This window comes from Podarcis cretensis, assembly GCF_951804945.1.
Source record: "Podarcis cretensis genome assembly, chromosome: 14".
Lineage (NCBI taxonomy): Eukaryota > Metazoa > Chordata > Lepidosauria > Squamata > Lacertidae > Podarcis > Podarcis cretensis.
In genome coordinates this window covers 26947512-26974081 of record NC_137183.1, presented here as the reverse complement: position 1 = coordinate 26974081, position 26570 = coordinate 26947512, and the positions used below count along the sequence as shown (strand labels likewise).

General features: G+C 44.8%; 1 protein-coding gene across 7 annotated transcripts in view; it reads left to right on the top strand.

Annotated features, from left to right (window-relative positions):
- MEGF11 (multiple EGF like domains 11) overlaps positions 1-26570 on the top strand; it is a 349752-nt gene that overhangs the window by 305823 nt on the left and 17359 nt on the right. For 6 of the 7 annotated variants that reach the window (XM_079954213.1, XM_079954211.1, XM_079954210.1 and 3 more), the window contains 5 exons: positions 517-645; positions 6183-6311; positions 8451-8579; positions 12286-12414; positions 12768-12998. In XM_079954213.1, the coding sequence (XP_079810339.1) occupies positions 517-645; positions 6183-6311; positions 8451-8579; positions 12286-12414; positions 12768-12998 (747 nt within the window). Of the gene's footprint in view, positions 1-516; positions 646-6182; positions 6312-8450; positions 8580-12285; positions 12415-12767; positions 12999-21700; positions 21820-24826; positions 24894-26570 lie in introns of all 7 variants that reach the window. The other variant, XM_079954209.1, reaches the window with a different exon arrangement.

The following is a 26570-nucleotide window of genomic DNA, read 5'->3' as shown; positions in this document are numbered from 1 at the left end:
ACCAGAGGTACCACTGTATTTCATCCATCTGTAGATGGATGGATTTCTATGGATATATACTTATTGAAAGCCATGCATAGCAACCTGTGGCCACAGAGGGGAATAGGCATCCTTTTTGTCATAAGAAAACTCATTCAATGGGTCTCAGTTTAGCATTGTGATTTGTGTTTCACGGTGTGTTTCCAGAATCTCACTAGCCACCTGGCCATGTGCCTCCTTGGCTTCAGCAGCTGAACCACATCTTTTACCTTCAGTGCATTCTCTCTACACACATCAACACACACACACACAAACACCACAGTCCACTGACCAATAATGAATCTCAGTGAGACTCAAGACAAGGTTATCTTTGGGTCAGTGCGTCTGGCTGTTAACTAGAAGGTTGGTGGTACGAGTCCACCCTGGGACGGCTGTGGGCAGGATTTCTGCACTGCAGGGAGTTGGACTAGATGAGCCTTGGGATCCCTTCCAACTCTACGATCCTATGATTCTGTGTGCATTTCTGTTTCTATACAGTGTGTCCAAGCGGAAGATATGGGAAGGATTGTGCCGAAGTGTGTCTGTGCACTAACAACGGGACATGTAACCCCCTGGATGGGTCTTGCCAGTGCTACCCTGGTTGGATAGGCAAAGACTGTTCCCAGAGTAAGGAGCAATTTTTTTTCTTCTATCTTTCATAGCAAAAGGTAAAGGTAAAGGTACCTCTGCCCGTATGGGCCAGTTGTGTCCGACTCTAGGATTGCGTGCTCATCTCGCTCAAGAGGCCGTGAGCTGGCGCTGTCCGAAGACACTTCCAGGTCACGTGGCCAGAGTGACAAAGCTGCAGCTGGCGAGCCAGCACCAGCGCAGCACACGGAAACGCCGTTTACCTTCCCGCTATAAAGCGGTACCTATTTATCTACTTGCACTTAAGGGTGCTTTCAAACTGCTAGGTGGGCAGGAGCTGGGACCGAACAATGGGAGCTCACCCCGCCGCAGGGATTCGAACCGCCGACCATGCGATCAGCAAGTCCTAGGCACTGAGGTTTTACCCACAGCGCCACCTGCGTCCCAAGTTCATAGCAATAGGTCTGCCTTATTTTCATGTGAAAAACACATATGCTTGTCCTTCACCCTGATTTGCGGCATAGCCATCATGAGACAGAGCAGAGCTACAAAAGATCTATCTGCATAGTTTGCAATCCTGCGGGAGAAACCCCCTTTTCACAGTCTCACCTCCACAGATAGCAAAGAGGGTGGGGTCGTCCCAAGGGCTTGATCTGTGGCAGCACCCCATCTCTGGAATGCCCTCCTGGGGAAAAACCAGATGACCCCCTTCCTTGAACATTTGAATACATTTTTTTTGGTCATCCAGGCTTTTGGAACTGTCATTTTTTAAGGTATATTTAACATAGTTTTATCAGATTTTATGTTGAGCCATCCTAGGCACTCTTCAGGAAGGAAAGGTGAGATAATAAAATATTTGAGTGGGGCGGGAAGGGGAAGAATCCAGAAGCATAAAAAGTCTCGTGTAATCAGTGACATAAAAAAAACAACAACAACCATTGTTGAAGAAAGGCAGATTGAAACAAATGTGTCTTCAAGAAATGCCTATATTGAAGGGGCCTCTCATAGGTGTGAGAAGGGAGGTCCACAAATGTGGAGCCACCATCAAGAAGGCCCTATTCCTTGTGTTCACTAATCTAATATACCATATTTGTGGGCAGTCTATATCTGATCTTATAAGTAGACCTGATTTGTACAGGCAAAGCTGAGTTTCCTTTAGATAAGCCAGCATCATTTAGGGCTAACACCAGTTCTCACATTGAAACCCTTTATCCGTGTCTCTGCATCCCTGTCATTGGTTTGGGAAAACATGGTTCATTCTGTGTAAAGTCTCACATAGTAAAGGATGGCTCTTTGTCCGGTTAATAGCCATTAATCAAATCAAAATGACTCCTCCAGGATAGCCCAGGTAAGGAAGCAGCCCTAGTTCAGAATAGTAAATTCAACAACAAAGATTTAAAAAACACTTATGCACAAACCTATCTACTAGGAACTCTGTCCCTGAACCAGCCTTGCTACAAGGTTTTCTACTTAGTATTCTTGTTTATTTGCATAGGTGAATTTGAATTGAACTGCGAAACAAATGCACCCATTTGTATTGCTAGAGCAGGCTTTGCCAGCCTGGAACCCTCCAGATGTTTTGATCTGGAGGGCACTGAGTTGGCGAAGGCTGTGCTAAAGGAAGGTCTGTTCATTCTTTTCAACACTTTCCTTTAGAAATCATTAAGTGATCAACAATTCTGTGTTGCAAGGTCCATATGGCTGAGAAAATTAGAGAGATGAGATATTCCTATTACACATAATTTAGTTGTTAAAATCAGTGCTTTCTGGAGGGACGTGTGGTGACTTCTCTGAAATTGCCTAGGTAGAAGATTGACATTTGAGGATCCAAAAACTGGCATTTCCCTAATGAATCCTTAATTGGAGGCGGATCATCTCTGGGAAGACCCAGCCTGTCGTTCAGAAATGTTACTTGTTATTCACAGTGCAATGAAGGTATTAGACAGCACTTGCAGTAAAACATATTAAACCTCCAGTGATAAAGGAGGGATCGGATAAAAACAGACAGCTGTAATTTTGCTTTTATTGTGCTTCTTCCGCAGGCCAAATATTTCTGTCACTCAAAACAGAAATTAGGAAGCCTGTCAATTTCAAATATAGTTCATTATATTTAGAAAGTAATTGGGAAACTGCTGTTCACTTCTGCTTGACTTCAGGTGATGGGCGCGCATTTTCTTTTTCTCTTTTTTCCCCTTAAAAAATGATTGTGGCTACACATGACAACTGCCTTTAACAAAAGCCACAATTCTTACTGGATTCCTTGCGTATTTACTAAAATTTCCAGAAGAGCGCAGCGGTGAACATTTCTCCTGCCTCTTTCCTTTTTTGTAAACATCCTCCATTAATTAATGAGAAAAGAAATTCAATTCAAAAATAAGGATCAAAGGCGAAAGAATATCTGGTTTATTCTCATGGGTGGGGTGCAGGGTCTGTGATGTGCCTACCCGTAATTTTGGGGTGGCCGAGGGTGTTTGTGAACAGGGAAGTAAGGAAGCACCGTTCTCCATTCTGCCCTCTCACAAGCAGCGCTGTTTCCAGTCCACTGCAGTTCATCTTCTACCAGAAATGGCATTATTTGTGTCACCACCCGCTATGGCGAAATTGCAAAACTTATTGCATCATTTACATTGCCATTATGTCTTTCCACTCCATTCATTTCAGTGTAAAGGAAACCCAACTCGAATGGGGTGAGTTGAGGGAACGTAATCAGCTACCTATCATTTGCAACCTGAAAGCAGAAGCAAGAGTGTATAGAGATTGTATGCACTGAATTGGTTTCCGTTTCAGACCTAGGGTGAATATGTGGGCATCATCATTTTCTGCTTCCCTTTCAGCCGGACTTCGCAGTCATCCCTGTTTGTGAGGGCTGTTTCTTACATGGGACAACTGTCCTCACCAGTGTTGTGCACTCTGCAACCTTCTTGACTTCCCAGGCTCTAACTAAAGCCCAAGAAAGATGCCATGAGGAGGAGAAGGTTGTTAAACAGAGCTTGGATAGCCATCTCTCAGGGATTCTTTAGCTGTGATTCCAGCACTGCAGGGAGTTGGACTTGATACCTCTTTTTGTCCCTTCCCACTACGATTGTATAATTCTATGAACTCATCTCATGGGGCTTTTCAGATCAGGAAAGACGGGAGGCTGCAAAGAGAGTGGATAAACGTTTGGCGGGGGTTGGAGAACACCATTCCCCTTGGCCTCCTCACGACAGTAATAATAATAATAATAATAATAATAATAATAATAATAATAATTAATAATAATAAATAATTTTATTTATACCCCGCCCTTCCTGGTTCAGAAAACCGGGCTTAGGGCGGCTAACAACAAATTTAAAACACTTAATTGTAAAAGCATCATAAAATACAGTATAAAAACATGAATAACAATAAAATTCAAAGTTCAGAAATCAATTTGGGGTAAATCCATCTAATAAGAATTAGATAGTCACCAGGGCTAGCTGGCTAAATTAGTCCTACTTGGGCCAGTGAGGAAGCCAGGGGAGAATTAGCTGTGGGATCTCAGAGCAGTTAATCTTCATAAAAGGGGAGGGGGGGGGAGAGAAGGGAAATAGAAGATCAGGCTGAATTCAAATTAAAGGCCAGGTGGAATAGCTCTGTCTTACAGGCCTGACGGAAGGAGGTTAAATCCTGAAGGCTCCTAGTCATATGAGACAGAGCATTCCACCAGGTCGGAGCCATCACTGAAAAGGCCTTGGCCCTGGTGGAGGATAGTCTGACTTCCTTAGGGCCCAGGACCTCTATGGTATAACTATGGTTATTCATGGACCTTAAAGTCCTCTGCAGGGCATACCAGGAGAGGCTGTCCCATAAATACGAGGGCCCTAAGCCACAAAGGGCTTTAAAGGTCAAAACCAGCACCTTGAACCTGACCCTATACTGCACCGGGAGCCAGTGCAACTGGTAAAGCACTGGGTGAATATGCTCCCATGGCAGGGACCTCGTGAGGAGCCTCTTTGCAGCATTCTGCACCCGCTGGAGTTTGTGGGACAGTAAGGGAAGCTCAACACACTCTGTTTTCACCAATATGCTAAAACGCCCCGAGAATGAAGCAGAAAAACACTGAATCTTTTTTTCACTGGGGGGGGGGAGAGACTTTTGAGAAATTTGAGGAGAAATGTTGGCATACCACTAGGCATCATGCCCCCCATCACCCCCTTGTTCTATGTGGGTGTGAGGGGAGAGACTCCATCAGGCATGTACCGTGGCTTTCCGTTGTTTCATTGATTATAGTTTAGATATTATTGTAATTGTTGAGTGGATTTCTGTTTAACTTTTATACGTTGATATTATTTTATACTATTCTAATAATTGTTGAATGATTGTTGAATGTTACTTTTTTGCCTATTTTATGTTTTATTATCACATTTTTGTATTGCATTAGATTGTTATAAGATGTACATTTTTTGTTTCTTCAGCTTGTAAACCGCCTTGAGTATTGTAAGATAGAAAGGCGGTATACAAATTAAAAATGATGATGATGAGTGCCCACTCAGAGCTCCCCATTCACTTCTGTGCAATATGCAATTCCATTTTGGATATCTGGTGACAGGTGTATTTGGACGTGTGAAGTGTTGCATCTGTTTTCCTAGTTATGAAGCTAGCACTTCTACTCTGCTTTTCTAATGTTCCTTTCACCCTGTTGCATTATGAAACCATGGCCTTTTTGGCCAATATACTGGCTTGCCCTGCTAAATTTCACTCACACCCTATGCTTTCTGCACAGCCCGCTCCCCCCCCCCCATGATTCCCCCATGAAAACAGCAGGAAAGAACTGCATGCCAATATGCCTCCCCAAATTTTGTCGCTTTACTCCCGCGATTTTCCAGGTAAAGGGAAGGCTGCAAATGGGATTTTTTCTAGAATCAAATAACATGGAGTGGAGCACTAAGCATGCGCTATATTCCATTCATTTTCTGGAAATGGGTTTTATATTGTGTGAAAGCTTAAATATAAAACAGAAATTAACAGTTAGGGAAACATTGGGGGGAATGGAGTAAACTGCTGTGTGAATGCAGCCGAAGTGGCTGGACTTTCAAAAACATAGATATGTGAAATTTTATGGGAAGAAATTTAAGGACTATTTGCAGAAACAGTGTAAAATCAATGGATGTTAAAATGAAGTAGGAATGAAACGAAGTGATTTCTAACAATAAGGTTAAAAAGGAATATGCAAAAAATGGCTTGATAATTAGATGAGAAATAGAATGATGTAATATGTTTAAGATAAAGAATCAAGATAAAATAAGGAGGGAAAAATTTGCTGAATTAACTATTTGAATTGGAATACAAAGGAGGGAGGTGTGAGGAAGTCATGGAAATAAGTAAATGAATTATAGGACAGAGAAAGAGGGATTTATTTTTAATCTGTTCTTATTTTTCTGTACTTTTTTTTTCTTTTTTGGATTATGTAATTTCTTTTTTTGTTCTTTTTTATTTTTTCTCTTTTTTCTTGGAAATTTCAATAAATATTATTTAAAAAACAACAAAAAAAACAAAAACATAGACATATGGAAATATTGTATAATTGTTTTATCTCTCTCTCTTTTTCTCTCCAGCATGCCCTGTTGGCTTTTGGGGTGCAGACTGTTTTCATTCTTGCAGTTGTCATAATGGTGCAGTATGCAGCCCTCACGATGGAGAATGCAGGTGCACCCCGGGCTGGACGGGTCCCTACTGTACACAACGTAAGATTTACAGCTTTAAATGATGACGGTGGTGGTGGTGGTGTTTAGTGGGAATGTGTCTGTTTTTTAAAAGTATGCACTGCCCCCTTGTGGTAGCTTCCTGCATTGCATCCTTCGGGGGGGGGGGTTTGCTAATGCACACTTAATCTCTGCCAAAAAACAAAGCAAAGAAACAAATGTTCCTAGTAAAAAGAGATGTTAACCAAATGAGAAAAAAGAGTAGCAAAACTTGATTTATCTATTTGTGTACATAACATCTTAATTCCCCAGCACTTACTTCCAAGGCAGACATGTCAACATTTCGGCAGTGCACGTAATTTGTTTTGAGACAAAGCCAAACAAGACCACCAGATTTATTTTGAAATTAGGAGATCACTTACAGTACCTGTGTTCTTCCAGGGGAACTGCAGTTTTTAGAACCTGAACATTTGGAATTAGGAGACTTTTTAAATGCAAGCTTTTGCATCATTAGCAGCCAGGCGTTCTAAATTAAATAGTTGAAATTGGGGGAGGGCTGTTGATCAGTGGTGAAGCATCTGCTTTGCATGTAGAAGGTCCCAGTGGCATCTCAAGGCAAAGCTGGGAATGTCCCCTGCCTGAAGCCCTGGAGAACAACTGCTGCCAGTCAGTGCAGGCAATACTGAGCTAGATAGACCAATGGTCTGGTTCAGTATAAGGCAGATTCCTATGTCACTGTGTAAGAGTCACACTTCAACATCTTTACAAGGCTGACTCACACATTTAAATAAAACATTGATTTCCACCCATGCTGTTCCTACAAGTCATAGGAACATAGGAAGTGGCCTTATACTGAGACAATTGGTCCATCCAGCTCAATATTGTCTACACTGACTGGCAGCAGTTTTCCAGAGTTTCAGACCGGGGTCTTTCCCAGCCTTACCTGGAGATTCCAGGATTTGATCCTGAGACCATCTGCATGCAAGGCAGATGCTCTACCACTGAGCTACCATTCCAGTGCTTCTGTTCTCCCCTAGTCTACATACTCTGGGGTTGCCTTTTTTCCCCATCATGGCTCTTCTGCTGCAGAGCAGCTGGCAGCCACCCTCAGACGTCCCTGCGTTTCCCTTTTCCCACATTAGGTGTGTTCAGACTTTACATTCAACAAGTATGCAGTCTGTGTACCTGTGTAGACAATAGCTGAGCTGTACCCTTGTACATAAAGAAGGCTGATCGCTGAAGAATTGATGCTTTTGAATTATGGTGCTGGAGGAGACTCTCGAGAGTCCCATGGACTGCAAGAAGATCAAACCTCTCCATCCTTAAGGAAATCAGCCCTGAGCGGTCACTGGAAGGACAGATCCTGAAGCTGAGGCTCCAATACTTTGGCCACCTCATGAGAAGAGAAGACTCCCTGGAAAAGACCCTGATGTTGGGAAAGATGGAGGGCACAAGGAGAAGGGGACGACAGAGGATGAGATGGTTGGATAGTGTTCTCGAAGCTACCAGCATGAGTTTGACCAAACTGCGGGAGGCAGTGGAAGACAGGAGTGCCTGGCGTGCTCTGGTCCATGGGGTCACGAAGAGTCAGACACGACTAAACGACTAAACAACAACCCTTGTACATGCAACGAGAGTGCAGTCTGTGTGCCTGTGAACACAGTAGTTTGTACAAATTGACATTCACACACTTGCACACAAACAAGGGGCAGCTTGTACCTGTGTTCTCTGTAACTTGTGAACAAGCCTCCTGTGATTTGATCATGGGCATGGCATGCAGGAAACAAAATAGAGCTTCAGTCACATGAGCAATTTTGAAAATGATGTTTTTAAAGCTGTTGTCGTTTTACTTCCAAGCAGCTTAAGGCAGCGCACAGGTTCTCCCCGCCACACCCAACCTTTTTATCCTCAGAACAAGCCTGCAAAGTAGGTTAGACTGAAATAAGGTGACTGACCCAAGGTTGCCCAGTGAGCTCCATAGCTAGTTGGGAACTTGACTTTTGGCTTTGCAGGTCCCTTGGTTAATAATAATAATAATAATAATAATAATAATAATAATAATATCATCTCTGGGCGGCTTCCAACAAAATATTAAAATACAATGGTCTGTTAAACATTAAAAGCTTCCCTTTTCTACTTATTTACCTTTTCTTCTTTCTCTATTTCTACCCCCCACCCCAGGATGTCCAGCTGCTTTCTATGGGAAAAGCTGTGCCAACGTCTGCCAGTGTCAGAATGGAGCGGATTGTGACCACATTACTGGGCAGTGCACATGCAGGACGGGGTTTACGGGGAAGCAGTGTGAGCAAAGTAAGTTGTTATTGTTTCTGACCTTCTCCCCTTCGTCCTAGGAGGGTCTTTTCCCTTTGGCTGTGTTCACAATTGAAAATGAATATGTGTGTGTGTGTCCTCACATCCTATGCTCTGTTTCAAGTTGTGGGAGGCAGCTGTTGCAGCTAATTGCAAAGCACCCTTCCACTTTCTGCTACAGCAGCAGTGAGGAACCTTTTTAAGAACATAAGAAGAGCCAGTAGCTCATCTGGTCCAGCACCCTGATCTCACATTGGTCATTCTAATGTCGAACAACTCTTACCACCAGAAAGTTCTTCCTAATGTTTAGTTGGAATCTCCTTTCTTTTAACTTGAATCCATTGGTTTGGGTCCTACGCTCTGGAGCAAGGAGGAAACAAGCTTGCTCCATCTTCCAGCCCTCTTCTTCTCCAGGCTAAACATACCCAACTCCCTCAACAGTTCCTCACAAGGCTTGCTTTCCAGACCCTTGATCACCTTGGTTGCCCTCCTCTGCACATATTCCAGCTTCTCAATATCCTCCTTAAATTGCGGTGTCCAGAACTGGACACTGTACTCCACAGAGTAGTCCAGGTATGGCAGAATAGAGGGGGACTGTTCTATTTCTCTTGATCATGACACTATAGTTGTGTTGGTGCAGTCTAGAATAGCATTAGCTTTTTTGCTGCTTCATCCCACTGTGGACTCATGTTCAGCTTGTGGTCTGCTAAGACCCCCTCAATCCTTTTCCCATGTGCTACTGGCAAGCCAGGTGTCCCCCATCTTATAAATGTGCTGGTGGTTCTTCCTGCCAAAGTGTAGAATTACAGTGGTACCTCGGGTTACAAACGCTTCAGGTTACAGACGCTTCAGGTTACAGACTCCGCTAACCCAGAAATAGTACCGCGGGTTAAGAACTTTGCTTCAGGATGAGAACAGAAACAGCGCGGCGGCAGCAGGAGGACCCATTAGCTAAAGGGGTACCTCAGATTAAGAACAGTTTCAGGTTAAGAACGGACCTCCGGAACGAATTAAGTTCTTAACCCGAGGTACCACTGTACTGAAATTCATTTCTTTAGTTTGAGCCCAGTTCTCCAACCCGTTCAGTGCTCTCAGACCAACTGTTTAATTATCTGTTCTAGGAACTTTCCTTGTATCCATGTCAAGCTCACAGTTTGGTAGTTACCTGGGTCTTGAAATGATGGAGGAGAAGGCTATCAATTATGATGGCTGTGTTCTGCCTCCAGCGCTGGAAACAGTGTGCCTGCCGCTGGGAATCACAGATGGGGATAATGCTGTTCTGCTCCAATCCTGCTTGCATCCTTCCCAGTGGGGCATCTGATTGGCCACTGTGAGAACAGGCTGCTGGACTAGATGGGCCCCTGTTGACCTGATGCAACTGCAGGGTTCTTATTTATCTATCTCTTTTATTTGGTGCTTTTTATACTGCCCAATTAACCATGCTCTCTCTGGACAGTTCACAAATTTTAGAAATCAATGCATGGCAAATATAGTCAAAGCTAAAAACAAGCAATTCGGAAGGAAAAAAACCTGGCACAATGATCGGCATCAATGCCACATAAAACCATCAAGAAGCCACAGCGCAAGATCAATAAAAACTATTTAAAAACCACTAAATCCAACAAAGGAGGAAATGAAATAGTCCTAAGTGCTAAAATGCACAAAACCTCAGTGATTAAAAGACCCAAGAGAAGTGCTTACCTATCCATTCTGATGAAGAGCTCTAGAGAACTCCAAAGCTTTGCTAACTTTTTGTGGCAGGTAGGTTGTCCTATAGTGGATTTTAGGCTCCCTACTCCACCCATGGATCAGCAAGAACATAAAAAGAGCCTGCTAGATCAGGCCATAGGGGGCCTCTCTACTCCAGCATCTCCTGGGTCTCCTACCAACTCTCAGCACCCTTAACAAACTACAGCTCCCAGAATTCTTTGGGGGGAGCTGTGACTGTTTAAAGTGGTATCATAGTGCTTTAAATGTGTGGCGTGGACATGACTATGACCTTACATGATAAAAACAGCTCTCCCTGCAATTTAAGACAGAAAACAATGTTGAGAGCTTAGAACGGGTCATTTGGAGCCAACTTCCTTGTCCCATGTTTACATTCAGGGCTTTAATGATGGTTTTTTGGGGGGAGAGATTTGCCTTCCTCCTGTGGACTTTATGAATGTGTTGCTGCTGGGCTGGGCAGCCTGTGTCTGATGGGACCAAGGAGGTGGTCATCTTGAAGGAGCTCTGCTGGTTTAGGGCGAATAAATAGTACAATTGACTGGCGCTTCCTGTAGAACTCCCCATTCTTCTCTTTCTCCAAAGTCTCAGGAGTTTCCAGGCCGCTTTGCAGCCTTCCTTTCTATTTCTTACAGAAAGTTGCCCAACAATGCATTATAAGCAGCCTCTGGATTTATTGTCCTAGGCCATCATGGTAATTGCTTGAATAAATTATGTCATTGGACATTCAGTCATTTTGCCTCTGGTAGAAATACAGGACAACCAAACTTTCAGCATCCAGGAGGAGAAAAAAAGGGAGGAAGAATGCAGAGCTAAATCATGGATACTTTTGTTGTCAGGGCTGGCTTGGGGCCCCTACCCCTTCCAGGGAAAGTGTCCTTTAGTGGACTCCTTCCATTGTTTGTGGACCTTAGGTAAATTATTTAGCTGTGGTGGAAGCAATCCAGGCAGTGCTCAGCCACCCTTTAGGTTTCCCACAATTGCCCAGTGGTGACACTAGGTGAGGGGCATTGTGGGGAATCTTAAGGGTGTCTACACCCAGACACCTGGCACTCCTTGAGAGTGCTAGGCCAGAAAATATTGGGGGGGGGGAGAGACCCCTGTAGCTGCCCAATGATGCCAAGGGCTGGCGCCATCCCAGGATATAGTTGCTGCTGTCACTGAAGCATCAGAGCAACAAGGCACACTTGCACAATTTAATGAAGTATAAACTTGCTTTATTTTAGTGGTCCCTGCAGATTTATGAAATGGTGTTTTATGGTTGCTGTTGTTTTTACAGTTTATAAATATTCATAAACAAATTAAATAAATGCAGAAGAATAGATGGCAAGAGCTCTGCTGTCTTTCTGCCCAAGTCATAGGTGGGCAAACCTGTGGGCTGCGTTCAACCTGCAGCCCCTTGGCCTCACTCCCCCACTCCACCTTCCCAGCCTCTCCTGCTCCTTCCCTGCTGGAAGAGATTCCCTGCCTTAAACCCTGGAGAGCTATTGCTAGCCAGTGGAGGAAATACTGAACTGGATGGACCAGTGGTCTGGCTTGGTATAAGGAAATTTCCTCTGTTCTTGTGTACCATGGAGATTGCCATTACTGTTAGCTGCCTTGAGTAATAGATGCATGTTAGAAGAGCAGGATATATGAATCATTATACTAACAAATCCTCCATTTAAAAATATACCGTATTTTTCTGTGTATAAGACTATATTTTTTCCTAAATTGTTGAAGTTTAAAATAAGGGGTCGTCTTATACACGGATAGTGCATAGTGCATTTTCTTAATTTTGGGTTAAAAAAATAGGGGTCATCTTATACATGGGGACGTCTTATACACAGAAAAATGTGGTATATGTAAAAATGGTCTCTTCTTGTCAAAGTTCTCACTGACCATTTCACCCTTTTTACACACACACACACACACACACACACACACAGCGCTTTCTTGCGGTCCATAGACCCATAAATTTTCACCCTTTTTGAATTTGCAGAATGCCCCCCAGGAACATTTGGTTATGGTTGCCAGCAGCTGTGCGAATGCATGAACAATGCGACCTGCGACTACGTTACGGGCACCTGCTACTGCAGCCCTGGCTTCAAAGGAATCAGGTGTGACCAAGGTGAGACAAAATCCCTTTGCCTTTTCTTTCAAAGTGAGTGCCCAAGTATGTCTTTCGGCAGCCTCTCAGATAGCGATGGATGAGCCTAACCATGGGACTGGCAAGATAAGAAACTAAAATTGACATTTTTGCCCATTCTTTTGCCCCAGGGTGGGTGGGGGGACCCTTGGATAGGGGCAGCGAGTTACAAAATATTTTGCTGGTGTTGCAAATGTTTCCATCCAGTATTTGTAGTCCAGAGATTCCAAAGAGCCGGGAGGGAGGGAGGGAGGGAAGGAGAGATAAACGCCTCTCCTTGCAAAATGGGTTTCTGCCACTCAATTTAACAGCACATTGTGAATTATTTTTAACAGCGGCTCTCATGATGGAAGAATTAAACCCCTATACTAAAATTAGTCCCGCTCTTGGATCGGAGAGGCATTCAGTGGGAGCCATCATTGGGATTATTATCCTCCTGCTAATTATTATGGTTCTGCTGGCACTCTTTGTGTGGTATCGACGGAAGCAGAAGAAAGGCCACGACATGCCAAGCGTCTCGTACACGCCAGCCATGCGGATGACAAACACTGATTACTCACTCTCTGGTAAGGGACACTTCCTTTCCTTATGGTGATGCAATGCGGGCTCTGACATTTTTACGAGGGAAGGGAAATAAATGTCAGTTTCTTTTTGGCACAAAGGACTTCTTCGTTTTCCTCTTGGACGCTGCCATTCCCCAAAGTCTTACCTTGGATATGTAGGGAAGCCAGGACAGACAGAGGCTAGTGGGTGGAGCAGAGAAAATAGCCTCGCTCCTCCGCCCCCCAAAAAGCAGCAGCGAGAGAAGGGCCATAGCTCAGTGGTAGAGCATCTGTCTTCCATGCAGGAGGACCCAAGTTCAATCCTCAATGTAATATCCAGATAGGACTGGGAGGTAACCCTGCCTGAAACTGTGCTGCTGCTGCCAGTCCATGTAGACAACACTTGGGTTAGATGGGCTGGCAGTCTGCCTATGCCCTGTGTTCCAATGAGAGTCAGAGAGGCCGAGTTTCTCTAACAGCCTTTGCCGACAGCTGTGCTAGCTGGGAGCTGGAGTTCCAAACATCTGGAAGGTGCTAGGTTGGTAAAGGCTGAACTGCAACATTCCAAGGCTTGGTTCTCTAGAGGGAAATTCCCATAGAACTCAGTGGGAGTTCAGTAGCAGAACTATACACACACACACACACACACACACACACACACACACAAATAATGCACAGGTTATTTGTGTTCTGGATGGAGTTGCAGTCCCCCTATAGAAACAACCAAGTTTGAGATTTCACGGTGCTTTGGGGCCCAACTCTGTCATCTGAGAGGCGCAAGTGGCCTTGATGGCACAGACCGCTCTTTGCCATCCTGGGCTGCTGCATCATCACCCATGACCCCTTTCCAGACAGAGATGCCCTAACTTCAGTCCTCCATGCTGGGGTAGCTTCTCAGTTGGGCTACTGCAGTGCATTACATGGAGCTGCCCTTGGAGACACTTCAAAAACTGTGGAGAGTGAAGAATGCTAGAGTGCTATCTAGGAACACCCAACTTGCCGGTGCAGAGAAGGCTGGGGTGGGTCCTGGTCCATTTCTGGGACCAATTCAAAGTGTTTGCGCTCCTTGCTATAGCCCAGGATAACTGGCAGGTCTGTCCGCCAGACCATCTCTACAGGGGTCTGCCCCAAGCTGTGGGCTCATCTTCAGAAGCCTCTCCCTGGGAATGCGTGCTCTCCCATGTGTGATGGGCAGCAATCGGAGAAAGATGCTTCTGGGTGCTGGTGATGGGGATGCCTCCATTGCAGAATGCCCTCCCTAGAGTGGCTTGCCTGGCAACAGCCGGGTTGTCGTTTCTTTGACATCAGCTGCTTTGGTGTCATTTTCACACCAGATGGAAAGCTGAAGAATAATAATAATAATTTATTTATTTATTTAATTTTATTTGGAAGAGTGATATCAGACAGTTTGATCAAAGAGCTGTCTTAAAGTGGGGTACATAATCATAAAACTGTAAATAAGATGCAGCTAAAAATCCGCAAAACTTTTTTTTAGAAAAAATATACACATAAAATAATCATCACTAAGACACAGATAAAAGCACTAAAACTTTTAATAGTGAATAAAGATAGCTGCGTTTATATTTTCTTCTCTCCCAGTTTCATCTTCAGTGTTTTGTTCTCATGCTTCTCTTTTATTTACTAATTCAGATTTGCACTGTTATTTTATCGCTTTTATTTTAATATGCTTTTTTCATGGTGCATGGTTGTATTTTTATCTTTATTGTGAGCTTTCCTGGGAAAGTTTCTTTAAGGGGGGAGTGTGTGTATGTGTGTGCGCGCACAGAACTACCAACCAATTTCAGTAACCCTGACAACAACCTTGTAAGGTTGGCCAGTCATTAATATGACCCTCAGGTTGCAGATGGATGACTGAAACTGGGAGTCATTTGCCTCTGGTCACTTAGTGTGTCCATGTAACATTTGAACTTGGTGCTTCTGGCTCATAGCTCAGGGCCCCTCTAGACTGGTGAAGGGTAGGGTTTGCAAATATCTTCTTCAGCATGTCATTCATTGAATAATAGTTCACCAGTGGTGCATTTACACTGTCTGCACATCAGTCTGCTTTGTTAATTGGTTTGTGATGCTTCCTCACTGTTACCAGATTATTGCCATCCTGAAGGGGCTCTCAAGCTCTAGCACAACGAAAGTGGGACCCCAAAAAGCACATCTGGGGTATTTAAAGATACAGGATTTCAGCAGGAAGTTGTGGGATATGCACTATTTGGAAACGAAGCGGTGTGCCCACCTCAAAACGTTTGCGAGTGGAAATGGAGTTGAAAGCTAGGCTCATGCATAACTGCCCTAATATCGTCGTGAGCGCATGAATGCACAATAAAAACACAAAGTCTGGAAGGGCTCTCGGGTGCAGCCCAATATTCTCTGCTGCCATCCACAGGCACCGTTCCGGATACTGTTTTATGCTCCAAAGCATAAATTGGTTTTGAAGAGCTCCAGTTGCTGCAGCTCCCTCAATTTTACGATTTTGTGAAGTTGTCAGGGAGTCCACAGAGCTATAGTCCTTGGGATTACCGGTACTTGGATCAAAACTGTGATGGATAAGCCACCCAGCTTGCAAGGAGGAGAGGCAAAGAAGGTGCTATATATCCTCTTCTTCCAAACTACCCAGACAGTCTTTTGCCAGCATCCCTGGGGGAAACAGCCATAAACTTCCTCCAGCAGTAATGCTGCAGAAAACTCCTTTTTGATGAAATGCATCCTCCATGCAGAGAGGGTTGTACCCATCCGTAATTCCAGTGGTAAATTGCTTGCTGTCTGTGGAGAGTACATCTAAATTCCCAGAAGCCACAACGTTCCTTGGAGAGAGAGCCAGTGAGAGTGAAAACAGAGGTTGGGGGGAGGGTCCCAACTCCATTCTCCCAAATTATCCCTTCCCACCCTGTGGCCAAGCCCTCTTGCCATGGTGTCCAACCCCTCTTCACAGTCACCTTTCGACCATGCAGTGTACTGACTATGACAGTTGTGTCACTGCCAGCCTTTGCGTGGCGAGTTCCCGACCCCCCAGGTGGGAATAATGACACATGACACAATTATTAAGGTTAATGGGCTAAAAAAGGCCACAACTTTATTGGTTACAGGTATTGGCTTAGGCATTGGTCCTAACCGACTATATCCAACTCCAGCCCATCTGCTCAAAGTCTGGGAAGGGTTAACCACCAATAGGGGGGAGTCCTGCTGATGCACATCAGGACTAGGAACTAGGAGCTCCCCTGGGGGTCACTGATAGGGGGCGTGCCTTGGGCCCTAACCTCCTTAGGCTTCAGACAGGACCACGCCCCCTGGAATCCTTTAACGGACTACCTTTCAATATGCGGGGCAGGTGATGGCGCTACCTCCCCTCTTCCATCTACAGAACAAATACCAATGCCTAACCGCCAATACCCAGAAAGTTGTGATGATTTGCTATGAGGTAGGCGAAAACCAAGTGGCTGGTGCCAATTTGCCAAGTGGAAAAATTCCTACTAGGCCCCTCAACGGCGACCAACCAAGGTCCATAGCAAGGTCAAGAAACGAAAACCTTATAGGGCAGGAGGGTGGGAAAAAGCAGGAACAGCTGACAGGCGGCAAAGAGGGAGATTCCCAGCCGTGTCCTGCCTTAAATAGGGCAGGCCACGCCCCCCAAGCCAACCAATTGGGAAACCCCCCAATCATGCAGGGCTGGCCTCCGCCCGCCACGGCACGTGGAGAGGCCGTGAAGACCACAACTCCACCTCCTCCTTAGGCAGAAGAGGCTTTCTCCTGCTAGTGCATGCAGCAACCTGCTTAGGTGAGTCAAAGTAGGGGCAGTGGCGAAGGAAGGCTCTCTGGCACCGGGTATGGGGTGTCGAGGGGCAGGGCAAACTGGCCACAGGGGTGGGGCAGACCGCCCAGCGCCGCTGATATGGATGGCACATGCGTGGCACCAATACGAGCAGCACTCAAGCAACGCCCATACAGATGGCACTTGAGTGGCGCCCTCGGCCACCCTACAGTGAGTGTAGCCCTTGGCCACCCGCCATTTTGGCATTCCCCCTCAGGGTGACACCCGGTGCGGACTGCCCCCCCCCACACCCCTGAGTATGGGTGAGGGAGAAAATAGATTTTGTTTGCATTTGAAGGCAATTTGTACTCTCTGACACACCTTTCAAAATCCACACGAGTCCAAATCTTGCAAGCAAGTTTTCCGGCAAAGTAATACGTACAAAAACATAAATATTAGGGTAAAGTGTGCAATAAAAGGCATCTATTAGTGAAAATAGCATGCCAAAATGTGTATCTTATGAAAAATTGACACTAAAATACTGATGAATTTTCACAAGGAAGTTTTTTTTTAAAAAAATGCAAACTGATTTTGAAGAGTGGAGAACTGGACTAGAAGGAGACTGGGAGTTTCTGTAACTTTGCCCCAGCCTATCTGATTAACCTAACTTGGGATGGAATGGGGTCCCATATCAAAGGCCAACTCACTTTATGAGAAATTTTCATAAAATTTATGCCCCACTTGATTGTAAAAAAACACACCCTCAAAGCGCTTTACAAAAAGGTAACACAATAAACTGAGAAAAATCGCAACCATACTTTAAAAACATAAAAAATATTAAAAACATTAAAATTGCCTACACTTTCAAAGCATTTGGGTAGGCTTGTTTGAACAAGAATGTTTTTATCAGGCAATGAAAAGACCATGGGGAAGGTGCCTGCTTGATCTCAGTAGGCAGGGAATGCCAAAGTGTGGGTGCTGTTGCTTTAAACAGTTCTGGGAGACCTGGATTCAAATCCTACCCTCTGGTGGAGCCACCCCTGTAAAAAAAAAAAGGCCACAAACTGCCTTAAAGGTGAAGAGCTGTTTATTTGCACTCAGTGCTGCCTGGACTGCCAAACACAGATAAGGCAGAACCAGGCTCTGGGCAACAGGTCTCAGGGATGTTGATCTGGGCCACCTGTACCTAGAGTGGCCTCCTTCAATCTGACAAATGCTTTCTCATCTGACTCTCCTCCAGTGAAGTTGGCGGCATCAGGAACTCCACAAGGTGTCAGAAGAGCCACGTGTATCTTTAAAAAAAACAAAAAACCCTCCCAAGTGGCTTGGATTTAAAATGGATCTACTTAGTGCTGTGCCAGGATTTATTCTGTGTTTTGTTGTTGTTTTGCCACTCACCATTTCCCCTCAGTTAATGAGAGAAGAAATTGCACTTGAAAATTACCAGAGAGGAGAGAGAATGTCAGGAAAACCCTCATGAGGGAGGGGCAGAATTTTTGTTGTGCTTAACTTCCTTTTGAGGTAACCCAAGGGCTGTTTGCGAGTGTCTTGTCTTTCATCCTACAAGTCGTATTATGCATTCTGCTTGTCTGTACTTCCTGGAAATGCTATTACATCCTTGGGTGGGCTTTGCTCAAATCGCAGGAAGTGTTGAGAAGGCTGCCCACTGTACTCCTGTTGGCTGTTCATTAAAAAGGAAAAATGGGTAGGTGGGGTACTGTTTTTTAACAGCAAGGGCCACATTCCCTTCTGGGCAGCCTCATGCAACTGATGGAAGGGGCACAGGTGGGTTGAGCAAGGAATGCAGTGTGCCTTTGTGCACTAGGGCTACTTCTTATAAATGCTCTCTCACACACCCTCTGCTTGCCATCCAGACAGGCAAGAGGCATTATGAGAGTTCAAGGACACTTTCAAGTAAGACAAAAACCCTCAAGGAGGATGGAAAACAGGGCCTAGAGCAGCGGTTCTCAACCTGTGGGTCCCCAGGTGTTGTTGGACTACAACTCCCATCATCCCTGAGCTCTGGCCTTGCTAGCTAGGGATGATGGGAGTTGTAGTCCAACAACATCTGGGGACCCACAGGTTGAGAACCGCTGGCCTAGAAGGTGTGTGGTCTTGGAAAAGCCCTGGGGTCCAGATAGAGAGGCTTGGGGCCACATGCTTCCTCCAGGCTTGATGTCCCCCACCCCTGTTTTAAATGAAGTGAAGTCACTTCAGCAGTTGAGGGAACTGGGTAGCCTGGAGAAGAGAAGACTGAGAGGGGATGTGATAGCCTTCTTCAAATAACTCAAAGGCTGACACACAGAAGGTGGAGCAAGCTTGTTTCTGTTGCTCCAGAGGTCAGGACTCGAACCAATGGATTCAAATGACAAGAGACAAGATTCCGCCTGAGCATTAGGAAGAACTTTCTGGCAGCAAAAGCTGTTCAGCAGTGGAATGGCTTACCTCAGAAGGTGGTAAACTCTCCTTCCATGGAGGTTTTCCTACAGATGTTGGCTGGCCATCTGTCAGGGATTCTTTAGCTGTGATTTCTGGCAGTGCAGGGAGTTGGATTAGATCAGTATTTCCCAACCTTGTGCCTCCAGCTGTTTTTGGACTACAATTCCCATCATCCCTTGCCACTGGTCTTGCTAGTCAGGGATGATGGGAGTTGTAGTTCAAAAACAGCTGGAGGCACAAGGTTGGGAAACACTGGATTAGATGGTACGTAGGGCCCTTTCCAACTCTACAGTTTTATGACTTTTTATGAGAACAGTGCAGTGAGCTTTGTTGTGAGGAAAAAGGAAGGACTTCACCTAAAGACAAAATCTCAAGGGCTTGGTATCCAGCCTCCCCCTGTCCCATGCCCCAATGTAAGCCCATCACAAGGTCATCTCCATGGGGCAAGTCAGGAAGCAAAGGGCAGATGTGGACACACCATTGTTGTCCCCTGCGCAATGAGATGGCAACCCCAGTTTCACACACACCGAAATCAAAAGACCTTCTTAAGCAGATGAGGCAGGGGAAGGGGAAGAAAAATTTTGAGTAATTGGAGGGTGGATTTTGGCACAGCACTAATCTATTCATTCCAAGTCTTCTCTTCTCCATCTGACAATTAAAGTTTGATTCCAGCCTTTCATTAACCAGAGGGATCCTGCAGAGGTATTGCATTCCCACCCCCAAACATATATATCTTTCGTATCCTTGAATCATGAAGTTTTCACTTAACAAAGGAAGCACCCAAGTGTGCCAGTGAATTTTCCAGTCCAGTTACCAATGTTTTTGTTTTATCGGTAGAGGTCTCCCCCAAATTAAGATTTTTAATTAATACAAGGTAAATGAGAGCCTGCCTGCTTCTTTTTCTTGTTCTTGCTTTCCAAAGCTGCTTGCTGTTCCCTGCATCCTTATCGGTCTTTTAATTCATCTGGGAGTGGTTTAATTGCTAAATTGAGTTTGTTTCACTCTTCCGAAGGAAGTGTTGCTATTTTGATCTTTATGGGGTGGCGGTTTTTGTTCAATGGCAAGGCAAATGGATTGCCAACAGATGGTCGTTAAAGTTGGCAGCTCTGCATCCCTTAAATAGTTGGCATTCCTCTCTGGGTTGTCATAGACTTTGGCCGAGGAGAAGGTAAAGAACTGTCACTGATTCATGGATGTTGTTAACCTCAGGGATGTGTCTCTGCAGAACGAGGGCCCAGGAGAGCTGCTCTGTTCCCTCCTATGTGCCTGTCACAATTTTTGCTGGCTCTCCCTCAGGAAGGCGCTGCCTTTTCCACGTTGCACCAAGGGATCAGGCTCTCTCCGAGCTCTGTTGTGAATAGATTTCACTTTTGTACTTTAAAAAAAAAAGTGTCAGTTAAAAACTCAGACATCCTGCATGCATTGCGCAGGTTTGCATGGTTATTATTTATATTATTTTTTGCATACTTTGGTTCTGAGGGGGAAGGAGGGGCTATTAAGAACATAAAGAGAGCTCAGTTGGATCAGGCCAAGGCGGTGGAACATGCCTATTGTGGCTAGTAGCTATTGAGAGCCTAATTCCTCATGAATCTGCCTAAACCCCTTTTAAAGCCACCGTAGTTGATGGCCATCACTGTCTCCTGTGGAAAGCAGAGCAATACATTTGGCACCAGTTGGGCTACAGGAGTTGCCAGAAGGAGGCATGCAAAGCGCGATCCAAAGGTCTTAGAGACTCCACTCCAGATTTGTGTAGCATTTACTCTTTAGCCTTTTCTTCTCCCAAATATATCTGGCAAGGCAGCCAACAGAGGTTGAGGATCAACGCTTTTCTTCTCCTAAATGGGCTACCTTCCCAGATTGATGAGCCGCATCTGCCCCTCACATCCCTCTACAGCACATGTAGAAGTACAAAATAAAATCGTTCTTTAAACAAATTTAAGGGGCAACCCACACTGGTCAGTTGGGCAGGGGGAATGGGAAATGGAGGAGAGGAGATGGAATGGCTTGCTGGGAAGATGGTGTGGCTGGTTGGCTGGCTGGCATCAACCCTGAACAGGAGTACTTCTGCTAGGAGGTGCAAATGCAATGCAACTGTTTGTTGTAGGTCCTACTTGCATACATCTTAATTACAAGGTGGGGTTTAAACATGCTAGACATCTCTGTGTTTGGATGGTCTTGCACGTACAGCTTCATATTTTTATGCATCCTCCAGGCTGCATTCAAATTTATTCTTTGCACTGTACCAGAGACTGAGTCTTCCATGCTCCCTGTCTTCCACAATGGTTGGTGCAGGGCTGTGACTGAAGGGAGGGGGGCGTAGCAAGGCAAAAATATTCCTGGCTTGACAGATCAGAAGTGGTGGTGTGGTTTTGTAACCTAACCTGCCCGTGTGTGTGTGTGTGTGTGTGTGTGTGTGTGTGTGTGTTTTAGCACATAGGAGTGTGCACATAACACTCTCTCCCTCTCTTCCCCTCCTTCCTCCCGTGCAGCTCCAAAAGAGTGTTGTGATGACTTGTTTTCTTCCCAGATATATCTCAAGGTAACAGCAATGCACACTGTTTTTCCAACCCAAGCTACCACACCCTGCCATGTGGTGTGACTTCACGGTTCTTTCCCAGTAATCTGGATGGAAACCTCTCCAGTAAGGTAGATATGACCCTTGTCTTGCCTTCCATTCCTGGCACCGTTCTCCCCGGTTCAAGGAAAGTGCCATAATGGTTCTGTTTAGTTGTCATGGCTGAATAAGCCTGGGGTAGGCAAAGTGGCACCCTCCAGATGGAATACAACTCCCATCATCCCTGATCATTGGCCATGTTGGCTGGGGCTGGTGGGAGTTGGAGGTCAACAACATATGGAGGGCACCATGTTGACTGTCTCTGGCAAGGACAACCAATAAGGTGCTTTCTAGATGCTGTTGGACTACAGCTCCCACCAGTCCCCAGCTAGTATGGACAGTGGTTAGGGTTGAGGGGAGTTGTGGTTCAAGATCTGGAGATCACCATTTTGTCTGCCCCTGGAATAAGCTACTCAGCCCATTGACAGCCAACGTGGTGCTTTCTAGATGGTGTTGGACTACAGCTCCCATCAGTCCCCAGATAACACAGTCAATGATCAGGGATAATGGGAGTTAAGAAGAGACTGCTGGATCAGGTAAATGGTCCATGTAGTCCAGCATCCTGTTCTCACGGTGGCCACCCAGTTGGAAGCTCACAAGCAGGACCTGAGTAGCACAGCAACTCTGGTCACCTGTGTTTCCCAGTAACTGGAATTCAGAAGCATTAGTGCCTCCAACCATGGAGGCTTGAAGCCATTGATAGCCTCCATGAATTTCTCCATTCATCTTGTAGTCCAACAACATCTGGATGGTGCCACATTGGCTAACCCTGACTTCAGTTGGTGAAACTGATCATGCTGTTGCAGTCCTCAGCTTTCACAGGTGGATTGAAAGAAGAGTCAGATCAGGTGAAAAACGACAAGGGATCTTCCTTATTGTGGCTTGAGGCAACAACAGCTTTCTCCAACCTAGTGCCCCCCCAGATGTTCAGGGCAGCAATTCTTATCAGCCCCATACTAGGGCTGATGATATGTGTAGTTCCAAAACATCTGGAAGGCATCAGGTTGGGGAAGGTTGAGGTACAGCCGCCTCTATGATGCACACCTTTTGTAGGGTATTGCAGCAACCCAACATGGCTGCCTTTCTGGAATTTGTCTCTTTCAAAAGTAACTCCTCTGTTGTGCATCTAACGAAGTAGACTAAGACTCTAAGAGAGCTCTCATGGCAACAAAACTCGTTAAGACGTCCAATCTGCTGCAACGGATTGAGATGCTCACTCTTTATAGAAGATTTGGGTTCTTTCTGGTCACAGGTGGACCCATTCTTGCTCCCTTCTAATTGCATAGTTAGCTTATTGTCTCTTGCAATGGTGTTCTCTGACAAGGGTGCAGTTCCCTGTTGCAGGAGTGGCTAAGGGATTGGCTGTAGCTCAGTGGCAGAGTATCTGTTTGGCATGCAGAAGGTTACAGGTTGCCCCAGCATCTCCAGGTAGGGCTGGGAAAATCCCTGTACAAAGTCCTGGAGAACTGCTGGCAGTCAGTGTAGACAATATTGAGCTAGACGGACCAATGGCCTGGCTTAGTATAAGGCAGCTTCCTATTTCCCTGTGTCTTAAGGGAAGGACCATAGCTCAGCAGTAGAGCATCTGCTTTGCATGCAAGTCCCAGATTCAACCCCCAGAATCTCCAGCTAGGACAGGGAATGTCCCCCAAATGAGGACAGCCACTCACAGTTACTGCATAGACAATACTGAGCTAGATGGAGCAACGGTCTGATTTGGTATAAGGCAGCATCCTATATATAGGAATAATGCTTCCACCCTAGGATTGGCTGGCTGGAAAGTCACATGCTAGAGCACTTCTTCATTGAACTCAATATACTCTGACCACCCACAACCAGGTTCTTTGTAACTTCAGTTCCCTGTTCTCATCCAGCAGCACCTTAGCCTCCATTCATCCCCAAATGATGGTGGGAAGAGGAGCTCAGAACAGCTTGCCATAGCTCCTTAGGGGAAATCTGCCAGGTGAATTGTGAGTGATGTGTCTTTCAGATGCCGCTCACAATAGAGAGCCTTTCCCCCATCCTTATCATGAGACTGGGAACATGGGAAGAATTAACCCTTTCCAAACAATATGCAAACAAACACAGCTATCCTCCAAAATTTGTTGATCTCCAGTTTTTGTGATGCAGCCCACAAAATGTATAGAAGTGCACATATTAGCAAAACCTATTCATAAGAAGGCGTGTATTAGTAAATAAAAATTTAAAAATACAGAAATGCATTATATTAAGAGGAGACACTTGCAAAAAAAAGTGTATATTGATGAGGAAATTTGCATACAAATATTGGAGGGAGGGAGAAAGGCACACTATAATACAGATGAATTTTTGCAAGGACTTTTTTTGTTAAAATTGCAAACTGATAAGAAAATATGCTGAACTGAAGACGAGAAAAATGAGGAATTGAGGGTAACCAAAAATTGACAGATTTCCCATCCCTACTTGAGATGCTGAGCGAATCCCAGTTGCAACAGACTGAATTGTTTCTGCAACTACCTCCTGAAACTCTGTTTGGATTTTGCTGGTGGATCTGTTTTGAGCATAGTGATCTCCTCCAAGTTTGCTGATTTTTTTCCTTGAATTGGAAGAATTCCTCTCCACTGTATTGATAAAGTGAACCTCCCTCTTTTCCGACTAGTTTTGTGACTGCATGCTAGTATCATTTTGTGGTGGTGGTAGTTTTTATATATATATATAAGCTCCTTCCCCCTTCACTGTTTTCTCCGGCTTGTGTCTTAATTTGTAAGTCATTTGCGCAAGCACCTGAATATTCTCTTGGGGGGAGGCAGTTGTGGCTCCCCTGTCCTTCTCAGCATGCTGTGGTGTAGCCAAGCTCATCTCCTTCTCATCACATCTTCTCTGTCCTGCCAGTTTCCAAAGTTCCCAGTGAGTCTAACTAGCTTGTTCCAAGGAAAGACTCTCAGCTTCACTTCCCCACCTGCCTATTTCAATTTCATTTTTCAACCCCCCTTGGCTTTGCTGGTGGGGCTCTTTAATTGCTTCTGCATTAACTCCTTGCTGTCGTGACTCTTTGAACAGCTCAGTAATAAAATCCTTGACAGACGCACTGCAGACTGGAGAGCTTACGGCTATCTGAGTGATCTAGGTCAGTAATTTTCATCCATTAAGTCATTTGAGGTCCCAGGTCCATTTAAAATATGAGTTTATGCAATCAAAAGACCCTTGCTTCCTTTAAACTGTTGTAGATTTTCTAAAAACCTACCCAGGTGGGTTTTGTCCTACCACAAAGAAGTCTGTTGGAAGTCCAAGACTTTTGTTTTGTATAATGCTGAACTTCACAGGCGAAGAGAGTTTTGTCCAGGCTTGGGAGAGTGCCTGTTTGGTCAGTTCTCTTTATTTAGTGGATGGCTTAATTCTATGAGGACTTTGGGCTCTTCCACATTTCCTCATGTCTTGCTGCTTTCCCCTGGGGAAAACCACTCTTCAGTGCTCAGTCAGAGTAAATGGAAATAGGATTGCTGTTTGTTCCAATTTAAAGCTAGAGTGACTTTTCCCTGGGAAAGGAGCAGGGCAAAGGGGGAAACTGCTTGGACCCATGCTTTCTAGGCATGAGACAAGAGGAAGTTTGGACAAGCCCTTTGTTTCAGTGCTTCTTTCTGTCATAGAGGTGGCACTACAGCACTGCTTGTTATATGGAGTCTGATGGTGAAAATCTCATACAGTACAGAGATAGCCAACAGCACTGTAGTGGCATCTAGCGGTAGAACACATGCAGTGCAGTGCAGTGCAATGCAATACAGTGCAATGCAATGCAATGCAATATTAGAACATCAAAGGAAGAAAAAACACTTTGATTCTAATCTAACCACAGAAATACTCTTCTTCTTCTTCTACTCTCTCTCTATATATAAACATTTTCCAAGTTGTCCAGCAAGGCATAAGCAGTGTATCAAACTGATATTGTCAGGCTGTATTTATATTTATATATTTTCTGTTCCTGATTCCTGGCTTTATTTACATAAAATCATTATTAATTGACATTCTTAGTGAATCACTTTCAGATTTCATGACCATGAAATGGTATATAAATTTTGTGAAATAAAATAATTGCAATATTAATTTTTAATTGTTTTATTAGATACTTTTTTATTTCTCTTCATTATTTATGCACTCACAAGGCACCTAAAATTTGCTAAGCACTGTGTAGAGATTTATTCTGCGCTGTGCAAGCTCACAGTCTATGAGACATGATACAAAAGGGGAAAAAGAGTGAGAAAGGAAGAGGAAAATCAAGCAAATTCAGATGCCAGTTCTTTAAGTTGTGTAATTGATTGACTAGCTTGAATGGCCAGTGAGAAGGAGGTGGTTCTGGGAGAAAAGGATCAAATGGCAGCTGGTCCCAGATAACCTGATGGAATGGGCTTGGCTACCATGTCCTCTTCCACAGATGCAGCCAGATGGAAGTGGGAGATGTGGAGCCAACATCAGCATTAACAGTTTCAAGAGTAACTACTTTCTGCCTGGTTTTCCTCTAAATGCCCTGATGCAGTTCATACTGAGAAGTTCATACTGGCCATGATTGCTGAGCATTCAGGAAACATTAGGGCCAGACGGAGACCACCTGTTGTTTCCTGGGCGTTGAAAGTTCAGAATGACACTCCCTCATCCACATAAATACACAGAGTGATGAATTCCACCACTGATAAATTTCATTGTGGGATGGTTGATCATTAGAAAAGATTTAGCAGGCCAGATCAGGCCAACAGTTTGTTACCTCTAGACTAAGTCCTTCCTCTAGATTTATGGCCTTTGTTGTGAGCTT